At 34.6% G+C, this 12893-nt stretch overlaps 1 protein-coding gene across 2 annotated transcripts; it reads right to left on the bottom strand.

Annotated features, from left to right (window-relative positions):
- Positions 1-1139: 1139 nt before the first annotated feature.
- Positions 1140-8015, bottom strand: LOC110895301 (serine/threonine-protein kinase STY46). Of its 2 annotated transcripts, XM_022142588.2 has the most exons (16): positions 7582-8015; positions 6554-6668; positions 6349-6422; positions 6025-6144; positions 5433-5487; positions 5218-5328; positions 5067-5117; positions 4852-4994; positions 4659-4766; positions 3918-3991; positions 3639-3814; positions 3033-3128; positions 2482-2562; positions 2347-2400; positions 1531-1665; positions 1152-1426 (listed from the first exon to the last, which is right to left on the bottom strand). In XM_022142588.2, the coding sequence occupies exons 1-16, from the start codon at positions 7785-7787 to the stop codon at positions 1346-1348; spliced, it is 1680 nt and encodes a 559-aa protein (XP_021998280.1). In that variant the 5' UTR covers positions 7788-8015; the 3' UTR covers positions 1152-1345. The 2 variants fall into 2 exon arrangements, with proteins under 2 accessions (XP_021998279.1, XP_021998280.1); XM_022142587.2 differs by having other exon boundaries at positions 1140-1426; positions 4852-5117; positions 7582-8008.
- Positions 8016-12893: the final 4878 nt, after the last annotated feature.

Here is a 12893-nt window from a genome sequence, read left to right as displayed (position 1 = left end):
TCGATCCAAAATCTTTATTTCTGTGAATTTCATGATGAAACTTCACAGGATTGTGCGAAAATCAATCACGAACACAATGATGTCTTCAATTTCAAAATCCATCCGTGAACTGACCTTCAATTTGATGTTTACTCGATGTTTAACGTCAAAACCTCCAAAAGCTCCAAAATTTATGAGCATAGGTGATTCAATCAACTGTTACATCAATTGAATCGGTACCGTAGCTCTGATACCAATTGAGATTCCGGGATCTGGCAGGTTTGACGGAGTTTTGGTCCCGAGATAACCAGTACGGCGAAGTATTATTGATAAGAAAGGAGTGGAAGTAGAATCGACACCGAAAAAGTCAATTTAATCTGGTTTCTATTCAATAATTTGAAGTTACATACCCGTGAAACCAGTTGGACAGCATTTTCCCTCAAGGAACCAAAGCTTGTCCAAATAAGAGACCTCATCCCATATTTATAGGCATTGTCCATTCGTACGAGTCCACTAAGTATGATTGGACCTTTAACTACGAATGAACACCTTGGGACGAATCTGCTCATTCGTACGAATCTACATTCGTACAGACCTATTATGTTGTCCATTCGTACGAATGGACTCCATTTGTATGAATGTAATTTACAATACAAAACCTTGTCCGTTTTCACACTAATCTATACAATATTCAACACACGCTCTATCTAGTCTATTCGCACAGTGCGGACATACGAAATATGGACCAACATGATGTATTATTGGTTAAATCTTATTGATAAATATTAATAAAAACTTAATCCTTAAATTCCTTTTTGTTTAATTCTCAAATTTTGTGTTTGTAGTATTTTCTATTTGTAGCAATTTGATCTTTCTTTTCTTCTGCTATTTTTTATGCAATTTTTTAATATGTATAATAACAATAACAATAGTAATAGTAAACTGCAACTTGAGTCCTTATGGTATGTTGCAAGTATCATGTTGAGTCCCTGATTCCAAATAATGGATGGTTGAGTGACTGGGGTTTCCTATAGGTTACCTACGAGAACCAGTTAAGTTTAGTACTCTTGAACCGTCTTTATTTAGATCATCTAGTTATGGCGCACCGACTAGTTATGGCGCACCGACTGATTGATTCAGAGAGGCAGTTGAGCCAAATATTCAGAATTTTGTTCCCTTTCAAAATCTGATCCATATACTATTTCATCTATTTAGTCTAAACACTATACTTGTTAACAATGAAAATTCACGTCAAAAGATAAAACAGTTCCATACTCTGTACTTGATTAACACAAAACCTTTGCCCCTAACAATTGTACATTTTTCTAGATTTCCATTTGTGCACCAAAAAGAAGTAAACTTCCAGTCAGTGATTGCCTCGTCTAAGTAGCGATAGGAATCGACCTGATGCCCTCTCTCCTGCCCGTTTTTCCTCCATTATTTCAACCTATAATATAAAATTTAGAATCATACTTTACACATTAATTGTTTATTAACCTGACCCGACCCGTTTTGACAAATCATACATGAACTACAAGATTAGTACGGTACCTCGGTTTTTATTCTTTTCAGAATGTCGATGATTTCAGCGAAGTTGGGTCTTATACTCGGGTCCTTGTGCCAGCATTTTCCAAGCAGTTCGGCAAGCTTCGGTTGAGTGTTCTTGGGGATAGTAGGCCGTAAGCCCTGAAATATTGGCACATAAGTTAAATTTTACTTGAGAAATTTAAAAAACTAGAATTAATTCCCCGCGTTGCGGGGTAGGTTTTCTTAACGTGATTTGAGCGTACTGTTTTTTTTTTTTGTAATTGCTTAACAATCAAAAGGTAAACCAACCGAAAACGTCCATATAAAATAAACACGAAAACATATTGTATTTGACATGACTCATGAAACGTAAAGTAACACGAATTTATACCGTCCAATAAAAATTTATTAAATAGACCCGATTCGTTTCCGTACAAAATTGGCGTCAAAATTTAGACCAACTAAAAAGTCCATAAATATAAGCACTAAAAACATATAATATTTGACATGACTCATTTTCGAAAAAAAAAAACTAAGTTGAAAAGTAAACCAACTTGAATTTATACCGACAAGTATATATAAAAAAAAAGCACGTAAAACTAGGTGTCAAAATGACATTTTACAAAGTTTTTAAAAAGTTTAGAGGGTGTAAATGTCAATATTGAAAGTTGGGGATGAGGTTCATAAAACACAAAAAAAAAAAAAGTCAAGTCATTGTAGATAACAACTTGATCTATTATATATAATAACATATATTTGTATTTTTGTAACAAAAGATTTATGATCTTGATTGAAGTTCACATGAATTCCATTTTACTAAAATAAATGCTTGATGTTTACCTTTTGAACCACTCCGATAGCAGCCTGTACTGGGGTCAAGTACTCATATGGAAGCTGAATATATACATGAATAGAAATATTAATTTACATAAAAATAGACCAAAGTGAATCTTTAATGAACAAGAAAGATACTACCTTTCCGGTTAGTAATTCCCATAAAACAATGCCGAAACTGAAAACATCCGCCTTGAGATCATAGGGCTTGTGTTCAATTACCTTCAGTGTAAACGGAAGTATGTTAAAGAAGTTATTACATTGAACAAACATGTAGTACAAACTTAGGCCTGATTAGAGCTTCATTTAATAAAGAGCATTGCATTCCGAGATTGAGAGCCTGTTATTATGTAAATGTAATAAATTTTTATTTTAGATAATGGATGTATAATTACATAATAAATATTATTCTACACAAAAATAATATTCATTTTTGTTATTATAAAACTATAATTATAAGTATACATCTGTATATAAATAATTATATATGTAAAAAAATAATAATAATTATTAGACCAAAAAGTGAATGTGGATTCAACCAAACATGAGCCATCCCGTTTCAATGCGTACTAAAGTTGACGTATCTCAACCCGAACCCATTTGACCTGTTACCTAACCCATCCAAGTTCCAACCCATAATCTAAAAAATATAAAACTAAACAACATTAGAAAGCTCGACACAAATGAACCACCTCAGGAGCCATCCACCGATATGTCCCGGTTTCTGCTGTCATTACACCAGTCTGAGCCTTCACTCTTGCAACACCGAAATCAGCCACCTTAACCACCTGTAAGCAAAACATCCCAAAGATTGAATTAGCCTTATACTGACAGCTAAACGAGCTTTTTAAATGATACAAAGTTATAGAAAAACAGAAGTAAAATGCCATAATCGTCCCTGAAATTTGGCTAGTTTTGCGATTTTTGTCTAAAGGCTTGTTTTTCCGCATCTGGGTCCAAAAGGTTTGAAATCTTACCATTTTCATCCGGCTCGTTAACTCCATCCATTTTTCTCCGTTATATCAGGGGGTTTTCCGTCTTTTTTGTTAACTTAAGGGACAATTCCGTCTTTTTCACTTTATGTACAAACATTTAAAATACCCTTACTAAATAATAGTTAAGTCCCCTGGCTTTAAGTTAACAAAAAAACAGAAAATACCCCTGACTTAACAGAGAAAAATGAATGGAGTTAACGATCCGAATGAAAATGGCAAGATTTCAAAAGTCGCAAAACTGGTCAAACCTCAGGGTCAAAAATGGCATTTTACTCAAAAAGAAATATAAACTGAGAATCTTACATCATTTTCATCCATAAGAAGATTTGCAGCCTTCAAGTCCCGATGTATTATATTATTCTGGTGCAAGTAGTTCATCCCTCTTGATATATCAATTGCTACCTTGAGTAATATTGGAAGTTTAAATGTACCCTTTTGTTTGTGCAAATAATCATACACACTTCCCCCACTCATGAACTCTGAATCGCATAAAAGAATACACGGATTAAAAAATAACCATGAAAAGAAATCAAAAGCCTTCGTTACATGTTTCAACACTTGCTAAGTGCATTCAGGATTTACCTGTTACAATGCACAGGTTTGAAGGTTCGGTACATGCTCCTATGAACTGCACAACATTCTTATGCCGGATTTTCCTGCATATAAAAAATTATAAGCATATAATAACCTTTAAAGAGACAAAATATGTACCACGTTAGCAACACATGAGAAAAAAAAAAAAAGTCAACATGGTTAAAGTTAGTGGCACGTCAGCTACCACGCCATCATTTTGACAAGTGTTAGATTACCTTAAATCAAAAAATTTAAAAGTTGGTTAACATTAAAAAGTTCAAAAATTTTCATGGTCAAAAACATTAGAGTAAAAAAGCAATTTTCATCCCCGAGGTTTGATCAGTTTTGCGACTTTCGCCCAAAGGTTTGTTTTTTCGCATTTAAATCCAAAAGGTTTGAAATCTTGCCATTTTTTAACTCCATCCATTTCTCGCCATTAATATGGGGTATTTTCACCTTTTTGTTAACTTACCGGGCATAAGATGAAAAAGACCGAATTGCACTTTTAAGTTAACAAAAAAGACAGAAATACCCCTGGCTTCACAAGAAAAATGAATGGAGTTAACGAGCCAGGTGAAAATGACAAGATTTCAAACCTTTTGAATCCAAATGTGAAAAAACAAACCTTTGGACGAAAGTTGCAAAGACATTTTACTCAAAACATTATTTACCTAAATTGAATATACACGTAAAGTATGTTATCTTTCTATGGAAATTGCCCTTAAGTTTATATGGCGAAAATTGACAAACCTCATGATATAAACTTCTTGAGCAAACTCCTGCTGCATATTTGTGGTTATGTGCTCGGCCTTAAGCATCTTGATAGCCACCTCTTGACTACGATACGTACCTTTATATCTAAATTAACATAAATTACAAATAAACATTCGGATCAACGTTTAAATACTTAACATAGTTGCTCAACGATTGCATCAAGACTTACAGATCACCAAAAGATCCAGATGCAACTTTATGATCAAATGTTAGAAACTTAGGATCGATTTCCCATTCATCTGTCCCGTCATTAAGTATGTTTAAATGATCCATTACAAAAGTCGACGAAAGCTGATCTGGCAATGTCTGCTTCTGCACAGAAGTCAAATTGTAGTCAACATACACGTGGTCAACCAGTAAGTCAGCTTTCTTATGTATGCATACCTCAAGCTTTAAAAGTTTTCTTTCTATTGCATCTTGGAGCTCTTCGGTTTCCTGAAAATATATATAACGCATTATGTGATTTGAAATAAAATATGATCCGTTACATTAACCAGATATATATGTAGTACATACTGTATAGCGGAAAAAATACCTCGTATGGCCAACCGTCAACTACAAAGACGTCTAGCGAGTAGTGATCTACTGTAGAAAATACGTGTGCTTCCTGTATGTTCAGTCCTACTTCAGCCAGTAAACTTGTCAACTGCAAATTTTGCACCAATGGAGAGCAGTAAAGATAGCCGTTTTCCAATGAATTTATGCCAAAATATGTGGGACCCAGTTATTGTAAAGAGAACAAATAAGTACCTGATTCAGAAGCTTCGGTTTGTCGTCTGATGAAAAGGTGATTTCGTGCAATGGCCTGTATATTAATCAACATAATAAAATGTCCAATAATTTACCGTTCTAAAATGACAAATTTACAAACAAAAATACAAATGTATATCAGTATATAAAATAATTAAGTTTAAAGTTTAAACTATAAAACACCATGTCCATTTCCCTTTGATCTTTTGGCGTAAAATACCCAATAAGCTAAAACTATGACATAAAACAAAATTTTTATCATAAAAAATAGGGTTAAGTGGGTCAACCTACGACCCTTCCAGTTGACCCAAGCACGACCCTTTTAACTAACTGTGTTTGTGGGTTCAACCCAAAAGTAATCCTACCCGTTTAAACTAAGCTAAACCCGAAGAAAAAGCTTCGTGTTAGGTCAGTGTCATGTTTTCATGACGTGTTGTGAAATTTACACCCCTAACTGAAACCATTTATTATTGCAACCATATGTCTAGTTAAAAACAACTTATCATCTTTCGCTGGAGTAAATTATTATATTAGTTTATACTTTGAAGAAAACAGTTGCATATTTTGATGAAAATCAGCATTACTAATGTACCTGTGAAGGTTTGTGTCGGTATTTACAGCATTATTCCCGCTGCCAGCCGATAGTTCGGTCGCTTCAAGTGCAAGGGCTTCAAGATTAGGTGATGACCCAAAGGCAGGTGGTGGATGTATGCTGTCATAAATTAATCATCACTTAACAACACTGATGATCCCAAAAAACAATTAAGACATAAGTGAACAAGAAGACAAAGAATATATTTAAAATGGGCCTGTGGGAGTATAATATTACTATATGATTTGACACTTGCATAAAACTAAGATTAGCTTAGAATATAATATATGTGCGGGTCGGTTAAGTGTCTAGAATTGTTTGTACCTTTGGGGTATCTGCTTCCCGTTTGAGCTGTAGTTGACTAAATCATCTGAGTTATTATCGGTCACTGAACAAACCTGCACATACGCGGGTCGGTTATAATGTCAAAGCAAAAGCAAACCAGCTAGAAAATGGCTATGGTTGATGATCGGACACTTAACCTTTTAGTACAAAAGGAAGGTTGTAAAATTATTGTCAACAAACAAACCTGTACTAGACGAACGTCGAATGCCGGCCTGTTAGCAGGATCATGTGCTAGACTCAGCAATCGCTTGTGCATGAGTACATCTTCTGCGCTTTCAACATTTACGTCAAGTGCATACCTTCAATTCAGAATACAAAATTCACCACATATGAATGAATCATTCGACTTTTGTTTGTAAGCATTAGAAAACGGTATAATAGATAAGTCAACAGAACCATGAAAACTACAAAAGCCCTGGTTTTTCATGATACTGCGGGAGAGAGAAAGAGACGTGGGTTTGAGGTTACATGACTATCTTATGTATTACAGTTAAAGCAATATGTACAAGTATTTAGCGATTCTTGTATTTCTTCTACGTAATATTGATTATCTAAAGACTCACCAAATATATTTGACATTTCATATTAGTTTTCCAAACAGTCAAATGAAAACCAAATAAGAGTTTTTCAAGTTGTATTAAAGAAACAAAGAATTCTCCAAACTAAACATATAACATGCACACAGATAGACAAACCACTTGCTAAAGAGACACCACCCCAAAAGTGTAAACCAAGTTGTTGTCGCATCATACCGGCCGTATGACAGATTGAAAAAATAGTGTTGCCGTCACATCATACAGGCCATATGATGTCATGTGGGCCGTATGATATAGCGAAAATGGTCATACGGCCCATATGACTTTTGACAGTAGTCACATCAATCATTTTGTGTTGGTTAAACACATCATACAGGCCGTATAATTTGCCAAACACCACCTCATACAGGCCGTATGATTGACGCCATATGACACGTAACCGGTGCCTGTATACAATTATACATAAACCAAACAAACAAAAAGAAATTGATGTTCATGAATCATGATCACCATATGAACAAAAAAAAAAAAAAAACACACACAATCAACCATAAACACCAAAAATATGTTTAATAATATAATCCGTTTCTTTTTCCAACAAAAAACGATTTCAAAATTTGTGAAAACGTGAGATCTAGAACGATTTTCATCAAAAATTAACGAAACGATCATATACCTATTGGGAAGGCGATTGAAATGAGCCAAAAGTTCATCATCAAAACCAGGTTGTTTAGCCTCATCATGATCGGATTCTTTAAGACGGCGAAGAATCTCGTTGTAAACCTCAAGCTTCTGATGGCGATTACTGTTAAAACTATTATTAGTCGTGAACCGCCGCGAAGATCCCGTACTCATACAACCCTCATTATCTACCGTCACCATTGATACCGTATGTGTCTCCGAAAATAATATCAAACAGACAAACAAAAGAAAAAATCTCCAAGATTGATTTGAGATCCGATTGAATGAATCGTAAAGAAGAATCAAGAATGCGGTATGGCGTTGGTTTTCATGCCTTGTGTGTGTAGCTTTGTTGGTCCGTCGTTTCAATCTCTATGTATAGTATGTGTTTGGATTATTTTTTTATTTATAATATTTTCAAGTGGGGGTATGGACAATTTTTGACGGCGTCTTTCAAATAAGATAAAAATGATGTTTGGATTTTTGGTTTTGGATAAACTAATTTGTTAGATTATTGGTAGCGGTCACCTTCATCAACTCCAATGATAGGAGTTATACGATAAATGGTGTTTGTGTAAGAGATGGGGTTATTTCACATGGGTGTGTAGTGGGGTTATCTTTCAATTATACATACATATGTATGTGTGAGAGAAACAAAAACAATAACCTCGTTATAATTTTCACCCTCCCCCCCCTCCAAATCCTAGTTCAGGTGATATAACGCCCCCGGGGCGACGTGGAGAGGTGCCATAGGGCGTTATGTGTATGGTTGGCGTTATGTCATGTGCCACTACACATACACTTAGGAAAGAGGGTGGGTGGGTGGGGTTGGGTCTGATTGTCAAAGTCATTAAAGTTAAGGTGTTGTTTTCTTGAGGTTAAGGGTTTGAGTCATGTTAAAGGCGGATCTGATGTGATTTAAGTCGTTCAAAGAAAAAGGTGAAAGAGGGCATTTTCAGGATAGGGAATCGGGTTTACTGGGTACATCGTCGTAAATGGTTCGGGTTGTGATTCATGATTGAATTTTTGGATAATGAATCTAAAATCGGCACTGAATAAAGAGGTGGCACTCATTCATTGATTGGTTCATTCATGTAGTTTGGGAACACTTTAGCAATTGGTTTGGGTACTTTAGGTTTCATACAGTAAAAATAAGGTGACACTCATTTGTAGGTTCATTTTAGAGTAGATCATTCACATCCTACTCTCTTTCTCTATCAACATAATTAAATTAAAAAACATATTTTTCTCAGAAATTTATTTATTTAAAAAAAAAACATCATACATCTCATTCTATCTCTCTCAACCTCTATATTTGTGAGTCTCTAAGAAAGAGAACTAGATTATCCTATTATTTCATTCTAATCATCAGGGCAAATTACATAAGAATAGCGGGTAGACGAGCAACTATTCTATAAATACTCTTAGAGCATTCACATTGGAGCCTACATATCCATCTATATAAAAATACAATTTTCTTTAAATTTTGTTAATTTTTCAAAAGCATCTCACGCCCAACTCTCTATCTCTATTTTTGTACTCACAAACACTTATTTTATTATTTTTTCCCTTTCTTACACACTCACGATAAAATATAGAGGGTTGAATATGAACCTCTAAATATAGAGGTGTACTTATCTTTCTATATATTTTTCTATATTATAGAGATTCTAATGAGGTGGTGTTTTTGTTGTTTTCTCTTTTCTTTTCTCTATATATAATAAAATAGAGGCTCGAATGTGAATGCTCTCTTAGAGCATTCACATTGAAGCCTTCATTTTCATCTATATAATTTAACTAGGAGTAAACTACCATAATCATCTATGAGGTTTGGTGAAATATACCACTTTAATCTAAATTATTTATTTTTTTGAGTGATTTTCTTCCCTGACATTTTCAAAACACAGCAGTTTCATCAAATTTTTAACCCATGTTTAAAAAGTCAGTTAATTGGGGGGTAAAAAATGGTCATTTCCCATATATTTTTTTATTTTTCATTTTTTCATTAAGTAAATTGTCATTTTTGTCCCTACGGTTGGTGAAATATGCACTTTAGTCCAATTTTTTTTTCCTACGCATTTTTGTTTCTGACTTTTTCAAACATGCTACTTTCATCCAATTTTCAATTGACTCCCAGTTTTCACATAAAATTTCAACATGAGATGATACTCATAAGGTTGCGATGTATGTGGTGGTGTCATGTGTGAATGATAATGTAGAACACGAAATATGTCAAGGTGGAATATGTTGGCATGGAGTTATCTTGAAGTCACCGGCATCACAATGACACTATGTAAACCGGCCCAAAAACCATTCTTCTCGTCACCATTGGAGCGGATCCTCTTTTTTTTCAATTGTCTCCGGTCCACGGCGATATCAGCGGTAGTCCCATTTGTGTCATCATCACTTAAGAGCCTCTCAGATGAGGGTATTCTAGATCAGGTGTGAGCATTAGTGGTTGTAGTGACGGCATTAGTGGTTGTAGTGACGTTAACGGTGGTGTTTGTGTCTAGATAGGGAAACTCTAAGGTCTAGATATATCAAGATTGAAGAAGTCGAAAGGGGTAGCAATCAATGAGGTGGATGAAACTGGTATGTTTTGGAAAAGTTAAGGGCGAAATTGGACGAATTTTTTTTTTTTTTTTACTAAAGTGGCGTATTTTACCAAACTTCGGGGACGAAAATGACACTTTACTTTCGATGAAAAAAATGAAAGTTAAAAAATTTATGTGAAATGACTAGTTTACCCCTCATCTAATAGACTTCTTTTTTAACAATGGTTAAAATAAATTGGATGAAACTGACATGTTTTGAAAATGTAAGGGGCGAAAATCGCCCAAACAAATAATTTAGAGTAAAGTGACATGTTTTATCAAATCTTAAGGACGAAAATGGCAGTTTACTCTTTAATTAAAAAGCCTATTTTTCTATAAATTATGTTTATTTTTCAAAACCTCCCCACATTCAACTTTTATCTATACCTCTATCTTACTCATAAACGCTTATTTTGTTTTTTTCCTCTTTGACACACACTCACAATGAAAATATAGAGGGTTGAATACGAGCCTCTAAATATAGAGATGTACTTTAGTGTCTATAAAATTTTCTTTATAGATATTCCAACGCTGTGGTGTTTTTGTTGTTTCCCCTATTTCTTCCTCAAAATTATATAAAACATATTAATATAGAGGCTACAACGTGAATACATAGGTGATCTCAATTATCAAATTAGTCTTAGTTTTATCCACCCTCTAAATTACATTTATCTTTAATATTTTGAATTAACTTTTTAATATTATAATTTCAATCTCCTTGTTAAAGTAGCTACAAGTTTATTCGTTTATTTTTAGAAATTTTTGTATGTAGTTTTGTTGTTAAACAGTCTGCAAAATGTTTGTTTCTACTCATTTAACTAACTATTAACTTGTAACATCCGTAAAAAAGGGATCATAGAAATCCGACCCGTTTGTAAATCGGATACAAATCGTCAAAAACGGATCCAAGAAACCCAATAACCAACATGTGGCCCACCTTTCTATCAACCACCTCAAATCATGGCTTGTAACAACTCTCACTAAAATTAAATACTTAGTATGTTAATTATCCAATAAGGAAACCCTAATTGAGACACCCAAGTGATTCTGCGCAAACCCTAAAATTTTCAGAACAATCGGAATCAGGATCAGGGCCCCTAAAACTCAGGGGGGGGGGGTAAACCTTAGTTACGATTATCTAAATAAAACGCTGTCAAATTCGAATTTTACGAAGTTGTCAACTCAGCTAGGCTAGTCCCAGACGAGGCTACCCTATAGTGATTAGGTGTCCCTTACGGACCGTAAGGGATAAAATCTTTACGGTCCGTAAGCCTGGCCAATTTTGTGTATAAATAGCAGACTTTGGGACTTGAATTCTGGAATTAAAACGACGTGAAATTTCGCTACATGCACTGAGTTACGTTCTGTCTATTATCAAAACACACACGGATCACTAATCGCTGCCGCAAAACAGGGTAATAACTCGATCTCTATTACGATTCAACGTCCGATCGATTGTAACTATCCAACGATTGTTTAAGTGCTGCTCAAATTGAGTTTATACTTTGTTACTCATCGTGATTTCAACTTAAATGTTTGAGTGCTGTCCGAACTTGGACTATACTCTGTCATTCGTTGTGAATCCGCTGAATTGTTAAGTATTGCACTTTATTAATCGTTGTGAGGGTTTAATCTCGTGAATTGTCGTAACTGCTGTATTAGTTACTAACCCCGTTTGTGTGCATTGTTATTTAAATTAGGTTAATCACGGCTAATCAGTAAACTTATACACTGCTCGTTAAATCTGCAATGTGAGTCATTCTCTTTTTATCAACTGTTTTACAAAACTCCAAATTATTTTCAAAGTTATAATTACAGGGATTAAGTCTTTGTAATCACCAAGTTACAGCCGGTATGTGGGGTTTTGTATACATTACTTGATAATCTTCACCATTGGGGCAGCCAATGGGTGATATGACCATAATTACAGACACCATTGGACAATTAGAGGGCCAATGGGTCGAGTGACAAAGTACCGTGGGTAGTTGGTTTGATATCAGAAACATTGTAATCGCTCTTAATACTGTAATTTATAACCAATGTTTCATTTTTAGTAAACTGAATGATTCACTCAGTATTTCCCCACTGACAAAACCTTTTTCAAACATGTTTCAGGTAATCTATTGTGATCCAAGAAAAGTGTCGTGAAGCATTACAAGCATAGAGAAGTGGCTCAATATAAATAAATAAAGAAACATGTTTTGTAAAATAAAGAGTTCCCAGTGAAATCACCTTATTGTAAATTACAAGGTTTTATCCCTAAATTTATGTAAACGGGCAGTTTTAATATTAAAAGATCCTGTTTTAAAAAGACTTCCGCTGTCGCTTAAAATTTAATACCACGGGATTTCCTGCCTCGCGGCTCTGGACCTGGTCAACCTGGGGCCGAGGGCCGTGACAGGAAAAGGTGGTATCAGAGCCACTGATTTAAGCTTACTATTGATTTTAGCCTATTAAAGTAATTGAGAAATACTTAGTAATTTCAATTGCCATTCTGTGAATATGTGTTTTATTAACTGATTAATTGTTAAGTTACAGAATGGGTAAACAAAGACTTTCTGCTATCTACCACAAATTAGATACTGCACCCACAGAAAAAGGAACCTCTTCCTCCAAATACCTAGCAAATCTGGAAGAAGGGATTTTTGTCCGTAAAGCACAATATGAGAATCCTCTTACCCCAGAGAAAAGAAATTCGATTATTAGGAAAAGC

Source organism: Helianthus annuus, chromosome 12, assembly GCF_002127325.2.
Source record: "Helianthus annuus cultivar XRQ/B chromosome 12, HanXRQr2.0-SUNRISE, whole genome shotgun sequence".
In the NCBI taxonomy this organism is placed as follows: Eukaryota; Viridiplantae; Streptophyta; class Magnoliopsida; order Asterales; family Asteraceae; genus Helianthus; species Helianthus annuus.
The sequence above is the reverse complement of the archived record's forward strand: the minus strand, read 5'-3'. Positions and strand labels throughout refer to the sequence as shown.

What these genes read in the sequence shown, in the direction of transcription:
- LOC110895301 (XM_022142587.2), bottom strand. Translation starts at nt 7,787, where the DNA reads ATGGTGACGGTAGATAATGAGGGTTGTATGAGTACGGGATCTTCGCGG. An exon ending in ACCGACACAAACCTTCACAG is followed by an intron (nt 5,488 to 6,024) that starts GTACATTAGTAA and finishes ATTAATATACAG; the next exon opens with GCCATTGCACGAAATCACCT. An exon ending in CAAGAAGTTTATATCATGAG is followed by an intron (nt 3,992 to 4,658) that starts GTTTGTCAATTT and finishes TTTTATATGCAG; the next exon opens with GAAAATCCGGCATAAGAATG.